Source organism: Tachysurus fulvidraco, chromosome 5 (assembly GCF_022655615.1).
Source record: "Tachysurus fulvidraco isolate hzauxx_2018 chromosome 5, HZAU_PFXX_2.0, whole genome shotgun sequence".
NCBI classification, from domain to species: domain Eukaryota; kingdom Metazoa; phylum Chordata; class Actinopteri; order Siluriformes; family Bagridae; genus Tachysurus; species Tachysurus fulvidraco.
In genome coordinates, this window is record NC_062522.1 from 32,018,454 (window position 1) to 32,033,453 (window position 15,000).

Consider the following 15,000-nt stretch of genomic DNA (forward strand, 5'->3'; position numbering starts at 1 on the left):
ATACACACAAATAAATACAGACACACACACACACACACAGGGTCACATATACACACACACTTTTGCTCTTGTGTTGCACAAAAATGCATTTTGAGTCATTAATATAAATTCTTTCTCTGTTATGACTGAAACAGTATGAAGACATTAAGAAAAACAGAGAAACATTCAGAAAGCTACAGTCAGACACTCAGAGACCACATCAGCATCATCTCCACAACTCTGTTTCTCTTTCTGCCTCAGTGTTAGTTTATGTGTTCAGTTGTGGACACGTGGTGTTGTACTGCCCCCACTGGTGATGCTGGTATTGCAGCGTGTGGCTGAGCAGATCTCACGTCTGTACCATCCTGTGCTAAGAGATCTTCTCCTCCACAGGCCAAGTCCATCCTGGGTGATCACCTGACCAACGTGGGTCTGAACCGGGACAACGTGTCGGAGGTTCTGCAGCAGTTCATGGAGGCTCACTGCGCTCAGACGGAGATGGCCGACATGACCCTGAGCCTGAAGACCAAGGCCTTCCAAGCTCACACGCCGTCGCAGAAAGCCGCGGTGCTCGCCTTCCTGGTCAACGAGCTGTCCTGCAGCAAGAGCGTGGTCAGGTACGGATGCACACTGGGAGCCACCTGCTGGGACACCTGCAGCACTTTAAATATTCATCCAGACATCAGAGCGTGTACAGAGTCAGGAGAGAGCTTTGGGTCTGGGGTTCTTCACTGTTAATGCTACAGAGAGTGACAGCGTGGTCTGTTCTACATGTCTCAGCGTTTGTACACCAATCACACTGGGGTCTGATTATGTAACTCTCTCTCTCTCTCTCTCTCTCTCTCTCTCGGATATAGAGCGCTCTCTCTCTCGAGGTAGAGACTGCTGTGAGAAGAGAGAGAGAGGAGAAGAAGAGAGAGAGAGGAAGAGAGAGCGAGAGAGAGAGAAGAGAGGGAACGAAGAGAAGGAGAAAGAGAGAGAGGAGAGAGAGAGAGAGAGGAGGGAAGACGAGAGAGGAGAAAGAGAGAGAGAGAGAGAGAGGAGCGAGGAGAGGAGAGGAAGAGCAGGAGAGAGGGAGAGAGAGAAGAGAGCGAGAGAGAGAGAGAGAGAGAGCGGAGAGGAGGAGATGGAAAGAAAGAGAGAGAGAGAGAGAGAGAGAGAGAGAGAGAGAAGAGGGAGAGAAGAGGGACAGGGAGAGAGAGAGAGAGAGAGAAGAGAGAGAGAGAAGAGGGAGAGAAGAGGGACAGGGAGAGAGAGAGAGAGAGAGAAGAGAGAGAGAGAAGAGAGAGAGAAGAGAGGAGGGAAGAAGAGGATGAGGGACGGAGAGAGAGAGAGTAGAGAGAGAGAAGAACGAGAGAGGGAAAAGAGAGAGAGAGCAAGAAGAGGGACAGAGGGAGAGAGAAAGAGAGAGAGAGAAAGAGAGAGGGGAAGAAGAGAGAGAGAAAGAGAGAGATGGGGAGCAAGAGAGATGGGGAGAGAGAGAGAGAGAGAGAGAGAGAGAGAGAGAGAGAGGGGAGAGTAGAGAGAGAGAGAGAGAGAGAGTCGAAAGGGAGAGAGGAAGAGAGAGGGAGAGGAGGAATAGAGAGAAAGGGGAGAGAGAGCGAACGAAAGCAAAAAAACACAAAACAAAAAAAGAGACGGAGAGAGAAGGCATGAGAGAGATAGAGCAGAAGAGAGGAAGCGAGAATAGCGAATGGCAAGATAGAGGTAGAAGAGAGAGGGTGTATCTCTCTTTTCCTCTTTCTCCCAATCTCTCTCTCTCTCTCCCTTTCTCTCACACACACTCCACCCCCCTCTCTCCTCTCTCTCCTTCTCTCTCTCTCCCTCTCTCTCTCTCTCTCTCCCTCTCTTTTTCACACCCAGTGAGATCGACAAGAGTCTGGACCAAATGAACGTGCTGAGGAAAGACGAGTGTATCGTGGAGGGAAAACTGAAAAAGTGAGTATTTTATTTCTGTTTGCTTCGTGGCTTTTTCACGTTAAACTCGTTCTCTCACTTCTTTCTACAACCATATGTTTAAATAACAGGCAGAAACTTCACCTTATTCAGAGGCCTTCTGTTCAGTAGAACCCGACAGTAACTGGTATTAATTACGTTATTAATCCAGCGCAAGGAAAAAAAGTCTGGGAATTTATTAATTAATCGTTTGATCTGTGGTACAGGATGAAGAACATTCATGCGAAGCGCACGGGGAAGCGAGAAGCCGTCGGGGGAGACGAGCCGCAGTCCATGGGGACGCCGAGCGCCGGACACAAGCGCAAGAGAAAGGCGGCCGACAGCGACGACGACGACGACGAAGACGACGACAGCGACGAGGCCGCAGACGAAGACGACGAGGACGACGAAGAAGAGGTGAAGAAGGCGAAGAAGGTAGAGACATGCGATGAGGTAAGAGTCGACATTCAGCAGGAACCTAACAGTCCACCGCAAAATATTCCCAGTCCGTCGTTCCTGGGATCGTTTTGAGATGTTTTTCCGTGTGTGACTCAGGATGAAGGAGATCAAGCCACGAGCGTAGAAGAGCTGGAGAAACAGATTGACAAATTAACGAAGGTAAACAAAATCACATGCACTTTGGATTTAAACACACACACACACACACACTCACTCTCTCTCTCAATCGTGCAATTGTGCGAGTGCAGCAGCAGAATCTGATCAGACGGAAGCTGTTCGAATCGTCTCACGCTTTGCGCTCCATGAGTTACGGACAGGATCGCTACCGCCGTCGCTATTGGGTCCTCCCACAGTGTGGGGGAGTCTTCATCGAGGGAGTGGAGAGTGGAGAAGGTATACACACACACACACACACATACACCACATGATTTATAATACAGTACAATAATAATAATAATACAATAATACAGTATTTAACTCTTAACTTTACATTATTGCAGACTGTGTGAGGGTTTTAATGCCTTAAAGGTGCGGTCTCCAATATGTGAGAAATGCTTCAGAAAACTGTGTCGGCCCACCAAACAAAACAAAAATCAAAACGAACGTGTACACTTCTTCACAGGTCGGAGTTTCCCGAGTCGATAACTCCTGAGATAAACGCTGTTACTACACAAAACGCGGTTGTAGCTGCCTCTCTACATTACTACGATAGAAAAGAGGTGTTATTTGTGTAGTAACAGCGTTTAGCTCAGGAGTTATTGACTCGGGAAACTCCAACCTGTGAATATGTGGCCGACTTCCTGCTCCTTCAGTTCTCTCCAGCGCTGGAAAGCTGATCCTATATTAACACGTCCTACTTCTTGTCCTTATCGTAAGTCTTTCTTCTCTTTCTTTCTTTGTTTTTATCCTCCATGTCGATGTTAAAATTGCTTTCTGCTAACGTCACACGTGCGCACTGAACACTCTCTCCGCCGCATATCGACAAGACACTCCCCTTTCTGCTCATTGGCTACACGTCTGTTTTGTTTTTGTTTCGTTTGTCGTCCCGACTCGGTTTTCTGAAGCGTTTCTCAAAAATCGGAGACCGCACCTTTAAACGAATGTGTTGTTCGTCGTTATTCCGGACAGAGTAAAAATGATCGACCCTGATGAACTATAGACGTGTAACTATAGAGGTGCAGTAATGAAGGTCAGCCGAAGTGAAGACACGCGTCTCTTCACAGGTCCCGAGGAGCTCGAGAAGGAGCGAGAGCGGCTTCGCAACTTCGAGCCGGTGAGGATCAAGGAGGAGCCACAGGAAGAGGAGGAGGAGGAGGAGGAGGAAGAGGCACAGGCCGAGGAGGCGCAAGAGCAGCTGGAAGCGCAGACGGAGGCTCAGGTGAAGCAGGAGGAAGAGCAGCGTGCAGCAAAGGAAGTGAAACAGGAAGAGGAGAAGCCCTGCTCATCGCCAAACAAGCTCCAGGAGAAGGACGAGCAACCGTTAGACTCCTGTCCTCTCATGGAGCCTCCAAACCCACCCGGTGACCTCACGTCCCTTTGCTGTACCCCTGACAGCAGCATGGTGATCGTCACCGCGGCAACCACATCAGCATCATCTCCAACTCATTCTACCTCCAAGCCTACTGTACTGTGCAGCACTCCTGTGGACTCCGTACCTCTCGTGGCTCAGTTTGGTGCTACTGTTCCACAGTTTAGTGTTCCTCTGTCTCTGCAGCATCACCACCTCCTGGCTAACGATCAGCTCCTGCGCGTTTTAACCGAGCGCAGCGGCCATTGGTTCAGCCTCCTGCCTCGTTCCCCCTGCGACGACTCTTCCCTCGTCCAGTCCACCACACCGCTGCGCTCCTCAGCTCAGACTAACAACACCCAGCCCAGGAGCCCTCCTGCTCCATCCGGCTCCCCTCACCAGCACCTCCAACCTCCTTCTGCCTCCAGCAGCCCTCTGGAAGCTGCTCACGACGGCCTGGGAAACCTCACCGTCTCGCCTCTGCAGGTAAAGGTTTGACTAGCTGATGATGGTGTTTACGTTGGAGGTTTACTTTAACGTGGTACGACAATTTGTTCTGTATATACTTCAGAGTGCTGATTCAGGACAGGTTCGTGTAATGGTTTCTCTCCGTAAACGTCTCGCTGTGCCTGTAGGTAAAACCCGGTGGTGCTCTGCTGCCTTTGCCCATGTGTGGATGGTCGGGTGGCATGATCAGTCCAAACCTGCCAATATGCAGCAGCCCTATGCCCGTTTGCCCGCTCACTGAGGGCAATGCCAGTCCCCTGCTGGCCCCCAGCGTCTCCACCAGCAAAAGCGGCTCTCCTGCGCCCCCTGGTGAAAAACTGCCCTCTGCACCGTCACCTGCTATAGATCTGCCACGAAACCATGACCAGCCACAGCCACAGCCCATTCCAGAAAGTGAGACACACACACACACACACACACACACACAGCACACACTATCTATATATGTCTATAAAGCCTAATAATCTATTAGGGGGAAAAAATCTGTAAAATACTGACTGCTGATGCAAATTGTCAACAGTCCAGGTACACACACGCTCCTCATTATGGTGGTGTGTGTGTGTGTGTGTGTGTGTGTGTGTGTGTTGCAGACATGCTGATGGGCTGGTGGAAGATGATGGACATGGAGGAACTGCAGGCCGTGATGAAGTCTCTTCACAGCAGAGGCATCAGAGAGCGAGCGCTGCACAAACAGGTCCAGAAATCCATGGAGCTCATCTCACAGACCTTCAACAAGAACAAGGAGGGTGAGTCACCAGTAACAGACACTTCATGGGACGTCCATTTTCATGGATTTAAACCCGTAGGTTAACGTCCAATCCCAACAGAACGACCCGTCGAACCGATACCGATAGAGCCGAGGTGGGCGGAACCCTCGCTGACCATCTCCTGCGCCGTGTGTTTGTTTGTGTGCTTGTGTTCAGTAGCTGTAATGGAGGTGTCGGAGCTGGACGAGGGCCAGGTTTCCGTGGAGACGCTACAGGACTGGTGCGTGGAGGAGCAGGCGATGGAGACGGACATCGCCTTACTACAGCAGGTGGAGGAGCTCGAACGCAGGGTCTCTTCCGCCAGCCTGCAGGTCAAGGTAAAATAAAGTGCATGTGTTCGAGGTCAAAGTGCTCCACAGTTACACCGAACTGCTCTTTTAAGATTTTAAAAAGCAGCATTTCTGCACTAGTTACTTAGTAAACTGGCATTTGGGGGATTTCAGTATTTAAATCTGGATTTTTGTTGCCCTACAACAGGGCTGGATGCACCCAGAGCCCCAGTCGGAGAGAGAGGACCTGCTGTATTACGAGCACAAGCCCCTGCCCAAGCCCTGCCCTGGGGCGGAGTCACAGGAGGAGCGGAGCTCGGAGAAAGGCCTGAGACGGCAGCCCAGCAACCCGCTGGACATCGCCGTGATGCGCCTGGCTGAGCTGGAGCGCCACATCGAGAGAAGGTACCTGCGGAGCCCCTTAGGGACAACCATCCAGATCAGGCTGGATAATGTGGGGACGGTCACTGTGCCCGCCCCCGCGCCATCCACTAGCGCTGGAGGGGAAGGGTAGGTCATTCACGCAGCCAGCCTTCATCTCTCTCATCTCTTCCTCTTGCTCCTCCTTTTTCTCTTCCTCCTCCTCCTCCTCCTCCTCCCCTCTCTTCTGGCTGGGGCGGCTGTGCTTGTGGCGTGTGTGTGTGTGTGTGTGTGTGTGTGTGTGTGTGTGTGTTCACCCGGGGGCCCGAAGGGTTTTTCCGAAGGGGTTCCATGGTTTTTGGTTCACACCTGCATTCGAGTTGCTTTCAGTTCTTGGCTGCATGTGTTTGATTTATTTGTTTGTTTGTTTGTTTGTTTGTTTGTTTGTTTTGCCCATTTGTGGACAGGATTTCTCTTTGCTGTTGTTTTATGAGAGCATGGCACACTTTAACTACGGGGCTTTGTTTTCACTCTGAGATTTCTCTGGATATTTTTCATCATGCAGTCAGTCGATGCCATTCCACAGGATGTGTGTGCAGTATTATAACGACCCCTGTACAGTCTCCCGTCTGCGGACGACTGCGACGACGTCCCGTCTTTAAGGCCTGCGTTACACTTGACACGTGTCAGCATCCGAAATATTCAGGATGCGTTTCTCCGCGTGAACGACGAGGACGTACCAGTGTGCCGGACAATTTGGCACGTTTATAAACGGACCGATCTGTCCCGTACCGACTGACGGCGAAAGGATATTTTTAAAGATTTATTTCACTTCGACCATATAAGACGAGCAGAAGTGTGATAACGCACACGACTATTCGCCGATATTCACGACAGACATGTTTGGAATTGAAATGAAAAAGAAGAGAACGATGTTCCATTCCGTACAACCGACCGCCTTCGTCTGTCAAGTGTAGCGCTGGCCTTAAGGTCTACGTGTGTGTGTGTGTGTGTGTGTGTGTGTGGGTGTTTGTAACTCGGCTCTTTGTTGTTGTGTCTCTCAGGGGTGAGGAGGAGATCGCTCCAGGGATGAAGTTGTGGAGGAAGGCACTGAGCGAGGTGAGGAACTCGTCACAGCTGGCCATGTGCCTGCAACAGCTGCAGAAGTCCATCGCCTGGGAGAGATCCATCATGAAAGTGGTGAGTGTGTGCGTGTGTGTGTGTGCGTGTGTGTGTGTGTGTGTGTGTGTGTGTGTGTGTGTGTGTGTGAACTCTCAGACTCTGATTGGATGCAACCCTGTGCACAATAATGAAACAGTATTTTAAGCATGTACTAATGTGTGTGTGTGTGTGTGTGTGTGTGTGTGTGTGTGTGTGTGTGTGTGTGTGTGTGTGTGTGTGTAGTACTGCCAGATCTGCCGTAAGGGGGATAATGAGGACTTACTGCTGCTGTGCGATGGCTGTGATAAAGGATGTCACACCTACTGCCACAAGCCCAAGATCAACGCCATCCCTGAGGGAGACTGGTACTGCCCTGCTTGCATCTCCAAGGTAACTGCCTCTAACACACACACACACACACACACACTCTCTCTGCTCTCAGAGCCTTAAGGGATGGACAAGAATTTTTCTTCCCCTTATATAAAGTAACAGAATGGTACCTGAGAAAATGACACGTGTCAAAACCCTTACAGATATGACTCCGATTCGCTTATCAGATGTGACGACGACGTCGATTAGGATTGTTCATAACGCATCATAACCAGTTATGAGTGTATCACCTTGCATCATTTACTCACACACATACGCACCACACACCACAATGTTTGTGTCGATCCATTGTAATCCGAGCATCAGTTCCCAAACAGTCCACCAATCGCTCGCTGTGTGTGTGTGTGTGTGTGTGTGTGTGTGTGTGTGTGTGTGTGTGTGTGTGTGTGTGTGTGTGTGTGTGTGTGTGTGTGAGTGTGTGTGTGAGTGTGTGTGTGAGTGTGTGTGTGAGTGTGTGTGTGTGTGTGTGTGTGTGTGTGTGTGTGTGTGTGTGTGTGTGAGTGTGTGTGTGTGCTTTTTGTACCAGTGCTACAGTAGGCCTAAACAAAAAGGGCAAATTGCGCGAACCTCCCGGGGTTTGTCGTCTTTCTCCTCTAACTGCATGTCGCTTTCAGATGAATTTAACTGCAGTTACTGAATAATTTACAGCAGCTGCTGAATCGTGTGTTTTAACTAAATAATACGCTGGAACTTTCTAAAAGGAAGTCAGCAGGTTATACAGCGGGAGCGGGGAAGGTAATCTCCCTCACTGTCTGTCCTGCTGATCATGGAATTGGACAATAATCTGGTGTGTGTGGGAGAGAGGGAGAGAGTGAGAGAGAGAAGCGAGAAAGAGGGAGAGAGCGAGAAACAGGGAGAGAGAGAAGGGAGAGAGCAAGAGAGAGAGAAATAGAGTGAAGAAAAAGTGAGAGATAGAGAGAAAGAGGGAGAGAGAGAAAGGGTGAGAGAGAGAGAAATAGAGAGAGGGAGAGACACAGAGAGAGAGAAAAAGTGAGAAAGGGGGAGAGAGGGAGAGACAGAAAGAAAAAGAGAGACACAGATAGAGAAAGTGAGTGAGAGAGAGAGAGAGAAAGAGAGAGAGTGTGAGAGAGAGAAAGACAGAGAGAGAGATAGAGAGAGTGAGTGAGAGAGAGAGAGAGTGAGAGAGAGATAGAGAGATGCCTTGGCACTTGTAAAAGTTTCCAGAACGCAGACTAAGCAGGTATGAAGTGAGTTGCAGTAATAAGTGTTTATGACTTGAGCGACTCGACTCGTTTGAGACTGAACACAATGTGACTCCCTCAGGCGAGCAACCAGTCCCCTAAGAACAAGAAACCTCAGAGTCGTGTGCAGCCCGGCGGAGGGGGCAAGAAATCGTCAGAGACGGCCAAGAAGAACAAGAAGCAGCAGGAGGCGTGCGAGGAAGACGAGGCAGGTGGAGGCAGCAGCACCAGCAACAGCAGCCCAAAGAAAACATCCATGGCTTCCAGCCAGGCGAAAAAAAGCTCACCCGCTCCTCCACCCGCCAAACTGGAGAGTCCGACCTGCGTGAAGCGAGCCAAAACGGCCAGAGACAACAACCGTGACCTGGGGCTCTGCAGGTATCACACATGCCTTCTGTTGTGTTACTGCGCTCTCCTTCTCTACTTGTCTTCACTTTATTTATTATTTCAAACCTTTCTTCATTAGCTGGATGTTTTTCTGACGTCTGTCCCCTTCCTGTAGGATTCTCTTGGCTGAACTGGAGCGGCATCAGGACGCCTGGCCCTTCCTCACACCAGTCAACCTCAAATCGGTCCCCGGGTACCGGAAAGTCATCAAAAAGCCCATGGACTTCTCCACCATTCGCGAGAAGCTCGTCAGCAGCCAGTGAGTCTCCATTACATCCTCCATGCTTTAGTGATTCGGTTCTTTTGAAACGATTCAGTGTGTCAGTATCTCGATTTATTCGAATCACTTTTTACTCGATTTATTCGCATAACGACGCAAAAAAAACCCCCAAAAAACATAGAATCATTATGGATTTAATTTATTCGGATGACAAATTTTGAATGAATCAATTTGGGTGAACGAATCACTAAACGATTTTGAATGAATCTAGAGAGATTTTTTGTACCCGATTTTGAATGAATCAATTTGGGTGAACGAATCACTAAACGATTCGTCCACACATACAGTAACAATTCATTTGAACTCGGTTGGCGTCGACGTGGCTTTCTGACTCTTTTTTTTTTTTAGGTACCAGAACCTCGAGACGTTCATCATCGACGTCAACCTGGTGTTCGACAACTGCGAGAAGTTTAACGAGGACAACTCGGACATCGGCCGCGCCGGACACAACATGAGGAAGTTCTTTGAGAAGAGGTGGACCGAGCTCCTGAAGCAGACTAACTGATTCGCTCGAAGCCATCGCGTGAGCCGCCGCTTTTTTACGAATCTCTCGACGTGAAACTCGGACCAGAACCGGCCAGAAATTTCCTTCCAGCAAAGCAAAGCGCCGTTCTCAAACCTGATCATGTCCAACATAGATAGAAACACACACACACACACACACACACACAGAAAGACACAACACCCCAAAGAGACACAGGACAAGAAGGGTGTCTTTGTGCAATATCATTTCCTTGTAGAAAAGAGTAATCGCACTGAAAACTTCAAACGTCAGAGCTGTATCTAGGAGAAGACAAACACTTTCCACTACCTGTAAATATCATCCTTTTGTTTTCTTACCGTTGTTTTATTTTCCTTTATCGTTAATATTATAGTGAATGTATTTAATTTTTTTTTAAATGATTATTTATGACAAAAAAAAAGGTCCATTCTTCATTTTCTATGAAAAGGAAGAAAGCTCAAACTGCTTTAAAAAAAAAAAAAAAAAATCAAATTGAATGTTTATTTGTACGTGTGGGTTTTTTTTCGTTTGTTGTTTTCGTTGTTGTTGTTGTTTTTTTGTTTTGTTTTTTTTTCCTCTCCAAATATAAATCAAAGCCAAGAAAAGAAAGGAACCTGTTTACACCGCTCCGGGCTGTCTGGCGTCGGAGTTTTCCCCTAGTACACACACACACACACACACACGAGCAGTGGTGGTTCCCCCAAACACACATACAAAAAAGAAAGAAAAAAAGAAAACAAACGTGTACATAATGTCTGTTGATATCGATATATATATATATATCGAGTCTTGTTTGGAATGATGTGTACATATGGTTTCAAACATTGGATATTGTTCATGCCTTAGACCGATTGTAGCATTTAATTTTAGTCTTAAAGTGACTTATTATTATTATTATTATTATTATTATTATTATTATTATTATGATGGACACATTTATTGGTTGTACAGTATACACATATCTTCTACAAACACTGTGGTCTCCTTAATCTTGGTAGTGCCTGCCCTTCTGAACAGGGTGTAGGGAAGTATTTTTTTGTTTGTTTGTTTGTTTGTTTTTGTTTGTTTTTATGATTTTTTTTTTTTTTCTAAAGAAAAAAAGAAACACTCCCTGGCTTCCTCCGCACGCTGGCATATATACTGTACAACACGAGGGTGTATCCCCATGTGAGAACTTTTGGGAGAAGGTTTCAGCAACACACACACACACACACACACACACACACACACACACACACACACACACACACACACACACACACAGCGGGCTTTCGGTAACCACTATGGCCACGTCCCAAACCGCCTAACCTCGGATCATGGTGGCTTTGTCCTCAATCACGTCATTCTTTACAGCACTATGCCAAAACGGTGCTCAGAGAACACGACTGCGTGCTCCATACAGGTTTAACGTACTACTTACAGGATAGCGTGCGGTTTGGGACACAGCCCATGTCTGAGTGTCCTCCTCCTCCTCCTCCTCCTCCTCCTCTTGCTCCTCTTCCCTGTGAGTCTTGGCCACTGGAGGCAGCTAGAACACAGTTTTTTTTGTACCCGAGTCAGAGTACTTGAAGTTATTTTATTTAATGCTATTGTGGGAAACAAAATGGTAGCGTTCTTTTTGTAGGAGCATTATTTTTCACTAGTGTGTATGTGTGCGTGTGTGGATGTGCGTGTGTGTGTGTGTGTGTGTGTGTGCGCGCGCGCGAGTGCGAATGTGTGTGGCACGGACCTATTAAAAGGATGTTTTTAAAGTCATATTGCTGCTTCTTGGACTTTTTTCCCTGCTGTAGGAGTTTAAGTGCAGAGACATGAACATTACATTTAAATACTTTTCAGCTTCAGGCTTTAAGTCTCTTACACCAAGAACTCATAAAGTCCTCCGGCTGGAAGTTTCATCATGAGTTACAGACGTCTGACACCGGAAGTCAAGGAAGACATCAGAAAACATCACATATACATAAAAGATCTATCTATCTATCTATCTATCTATCTATCTATCTATCTATCTATCTAAACCATGAAATGAGTTATGTACACAGTACTTCTATAACATTATTAAAATAGTAATAGTATGACACAATACAGTTATTATATTTTTTTAAATACAATAATACAACTATTATTATATTATTATTATTTGTATTAAAATAATATTTTAATATTATTATTATTACAATTATTATTATTATTAGTATTATTTTATTACCATTATTCTTTTATTACTATTATTATTACTATAATTTTTTTATTAAAATAGCTTAATATTTTTATTATTAAAATTATTCTTATTACAATTATTCGTATTATTATTATTTTATATAATTTATATAATTATATATATTATTAATTATTAATTATATTATTAATTATTATTAATATATATTATTTATTATTATTTTATTACTATTATTCTTTTATTACTATTATTATTACTATTATTATTATTATTATTAATAAAATAATATTTTAACATTATTCTTATTATTATTACAATTATTATTATTATTATTACAATTATTATTATTAGTAGTAGTAGTATTTTATTACCATTATCCTTTTATTACTATTATTATTACTATCATTATTATACATTTTTTTAATTAAAGCAATATTTTAATATTTTAATATATATATTATTTGGGCAAGTCGTGGCCTAATGGTTAGAGAGTCTGACTCGTAATCCTAAGGTTGTGGGTTCGAGTCTCGGGCCGGCCACGACTGAGGTGCCCTTGAGCAAGGCACCGAACCCCCCAACTGCTCCCTGGGCGCCGCAACATAAATGGCTGCCCACTGCTCCGGGAGTGTGTTCACGGTGTGTGTGTGTGTTTCACTGCTGTGTGTGTGCACTTTGGATGGGTTAAATGCAGAGAACGAATACTGAGTATGGGTCACCGTACTTAGCCATATGTCATTTCATTTCATTATTATTAAAATTATTCTTATTATTATTACAATTATTATTATTAGTAGTAGTATTTTATTACTATTATTCTTTTATTACTATTATTATTACTATTATTATTATTATTATTATTATTGTTATTGTTGTTATTATTATTGTTATTAATAAAAATAACAATAATAATAAGTGAAGAATGATTGTTGACTGTTATCTAGCAATACTTTGAATGATTTTTAAAAAGAAATACCAGTAAATAACTGAAAATAAAAAACAGCCCCTTACTGTCTGTAAAAGTAAATATTACTAACAGCAACAACAACAACAACAACAATAATAATAATAATAATAATAATAATAATAATAATAATAATAATGATAATAATAATAATAATAATAATAATAATAATAATAATGATAATAATAATAATTCCCCCAAAATTGCTTTGATTCCAAACTTAAAGTATTTGTACATATTGTCTTCTTGTTCTGCTTCTTATTTTCATTCTGTTGCTTATTATTATTCTTATTATAAAGAGTCGGCCATGTTGGAGGTAAACACAGACCACGTGACTCTGCACGTGACGCGTCACTAATCCGGAAGCAGAGCTGAAGTAAGTAAACGTTCGTCTTTCTCGTTTGGTCTAAAAACGAATAAAACCTCAGGCAGAAGTTGTAATTCTGTGTTATTTAAGTGTCCTGTTACTTACGGATATAACGGTCCTAGTGACAGAGTCCATGCTGTAGGTGGAGAAGCTGTCGGTGTCGGTAAACAAACTACACCTTTACAAAGTGTTTGACACAAAAGCTGCTGTTAGAAACACCTTCATCTGTCTCTGACTTTTACTCTGTAGATTATTTCTCCTTCTCACTACACAATGTTTACAGACTGTTTGTCATTTCTACACAAATCCACAATAAGTTCCTAATATTTAGTCTCAGGTCCCACTTGGCTTTGTGCTGCACCATGAAACTCCTAAACATCATGAATATTGTTTATGGTCCTGATCAGAATCTCGGTGTTAAATCGGTTGTCTGTACTTTCAGCACACAGTCACGATGGTGTCTCTGATCTGCACCATAAAAGATCATAGTGATGATGTGAACTGCTGCACGTTCTCCGCCTCGCTCCTGGCCACCTGCTCCACAGATAAAACCGTACGAGTTTACTCCACCCGAGACTTCTCCGAGCTCCCGTTCTCGCCGCTCTCGGGCCATGGTTACGGGGTCCACTGCTGCTGCTTCAGCCCCTGCGGTCAGTACCTGGCGTCCTGCTCCACCGACGCCACCACTGTGGTGTGGGCGATGGGCAGCGGGGAGATCGAGGCCGTGCTCGAGCACCCGGGCAGGAGTCCCGTTAGAGCGTGTGCCTTCTCGCCCGACGGCACGTGTTTGATTTTGGGTGCTGCAGACGGCACCGTGGCTCTTTGGGACTTCCCGTCCAGAACTCTGCGCAGGTCAGTGTTTAAATTCTCAGCTTGTTCGGTGCTTTATTACTGTGTTCCTGTGTTCTCTCTGATTGTGTTGTGTTGTGTAGGACCGGCTCTGTCCCTGACACCACAATGGTAGCGTGTTCCTTTAGCCCCTGTGGACAGCTGTTTGCTACAGGAACCACGTACGGAGACCTCCGTATCTGGGACCTGGGCGTGAACCAGCTTCATGCGGAGAAGTACGCTCATGACCTCGGGGTCACATGCTGCCAATTTGCACCGCAGATAATGAAGGGTATGATGAGCGCTGACAGGAGATCAATATCCACTGTGTCTGTACAGTCTGTGTGTGTATGTCTCACTCTCTCTCTGTCTCTCTCTGTCTCTCTCTCTCATTCACTCACACATGCTCTTTCTCTCTCTCTCTCTCTCTCTCTCTCTCTCTCTCTCTCTCTCTCTCTCTCATTCACTCACACATGCTCTTTCTCTCTCTCTCTCTCTCACTCACACATGCTCTTTCTCTCTCTCTCTCTCTCTCTGTCTCTCTCTCTCTCTGTCTCTCTCTCTCTCTCTCTGTCTCTCTCTCTCATTCTCTCTCTCTCTCACTCACACATGCTCTTTCTCTCTCTTTCTCTCTCTCTCTCTCTCTCTCTCACTCACACATGCTCTTTCTCTCTCTCTCTCTCTCTCTCTCTCTCTCTGTCTCTCTCTCTCTCTCTCTCTCTCTCTCTCTCTCTCTCTCTCTCTCTCTCTCTCTCTCTCTCTCTCTCACACACACAGATAATGCCGGTCATGTGGTTCAGTACCGTTTGGCCTCCTGTGGTCAGGACAGCTTGCTGAAGGTCTGGCTTCTTTCTTGGAATTACTCTGCAGGTAAGGGGTCACCTGCTCACTGATCCTTTTGTTGTCACGACCCTATAACGATGCACACACTCCATCGATTCTCTTTCTCTCTCACACACAAAA

At 45.5% G+C, this 15,000-nt stretch overlaps 2 protein-coding genes across 4 annotated transcripts in view; both read left to right on the forward strand.

Annotated features, from left to right (window-relative positions):
- baz2ba (bromodomain adjacent to zinc finger domain, 2Ba) overlaps positions 1–11,460 on the forward strand; it is a 13,939-nt gene extending 2,479 nt beyond the window's left edge. The window contains exons 3-17 of the mRNA XM_047813631.1: positions 373–596; positions 1,843–1,917; positions 2,142–2,367; positions 2,470–2,532; positions 2,622–2,766; positions 3,597–4,366; positions 4,516–4,780; positions 4,978–5,133; positions 5,314–5,471; positions 5,632–5,933; positions 6,848–6,983; positions 7,188–7,334; positions 8,619–8,914; positions 9,039–9,182; positions 9,552–11,460. Of these exons, the coding sequence (XP_047669587.1) occupies positions 373–596; positions 1,843–1,917; positions 2,142–2,367; positions 2,470–2,532; positions 2,622–2,766; positions 3,597–4,366; positions 4,516–4,780; positions 4,978–5,133; positions 5,314–5,471; positions 5,632–5,933; positions 6,848–6,983; positions 7,188–7,334; positions 8,619–8,914; positions 9,039–9,182; positions 9,552–9,708 (3,264 nt within the window). The 3' untranslated portion in view covers positions 9,709–11,460. The remainder of the gene's footprint in view (positions 1–372; positions 597–1,842; positions 1,918–2,141; positions 2,368–2,469; positions 2,533–2,621; positions 2,767–3,596; positions 4,367–4,515; positions 4,781–4,977; positions 5,134–5,313; positions 5,472–5,631; positions 5,934–6,847; positions 6,984–7,187; positions 7,335–8,618; positions 8,915–9,038; positions 9,183–9,551) is intronic.
- Positions 11,461–13,129: 1,669 nt separating this feature from the next.
- Positions 13,130–15,000, forward strand: part of wdsub1 (WD repeat, sterile alpha motif and U-box domain containing 1) — an 8,151-nt gene continuing 6,280 nt past the window's right edge. For 2 of the 3 annotated variants that reach the window (XM_027159844.2, XM_047813633.1), the window contains exons 1-4: positions 13,230–13,372; positions 13,652–14,061; positions 14,142–14,329; positions 14,815–14,907. In XM_027159844.2, the coding sequence (XP_027015645.2) occupies positions 13,664–14,061; positions 14,142–14,329; positions 14,815–14,907 (679 nt within the window). In that variant the 5' untranslated portion in view covers positions 13,230–13,372; positions 13,652–13,663. The other variant, XM_027159843.2, reaches the window with a different exon arrangement.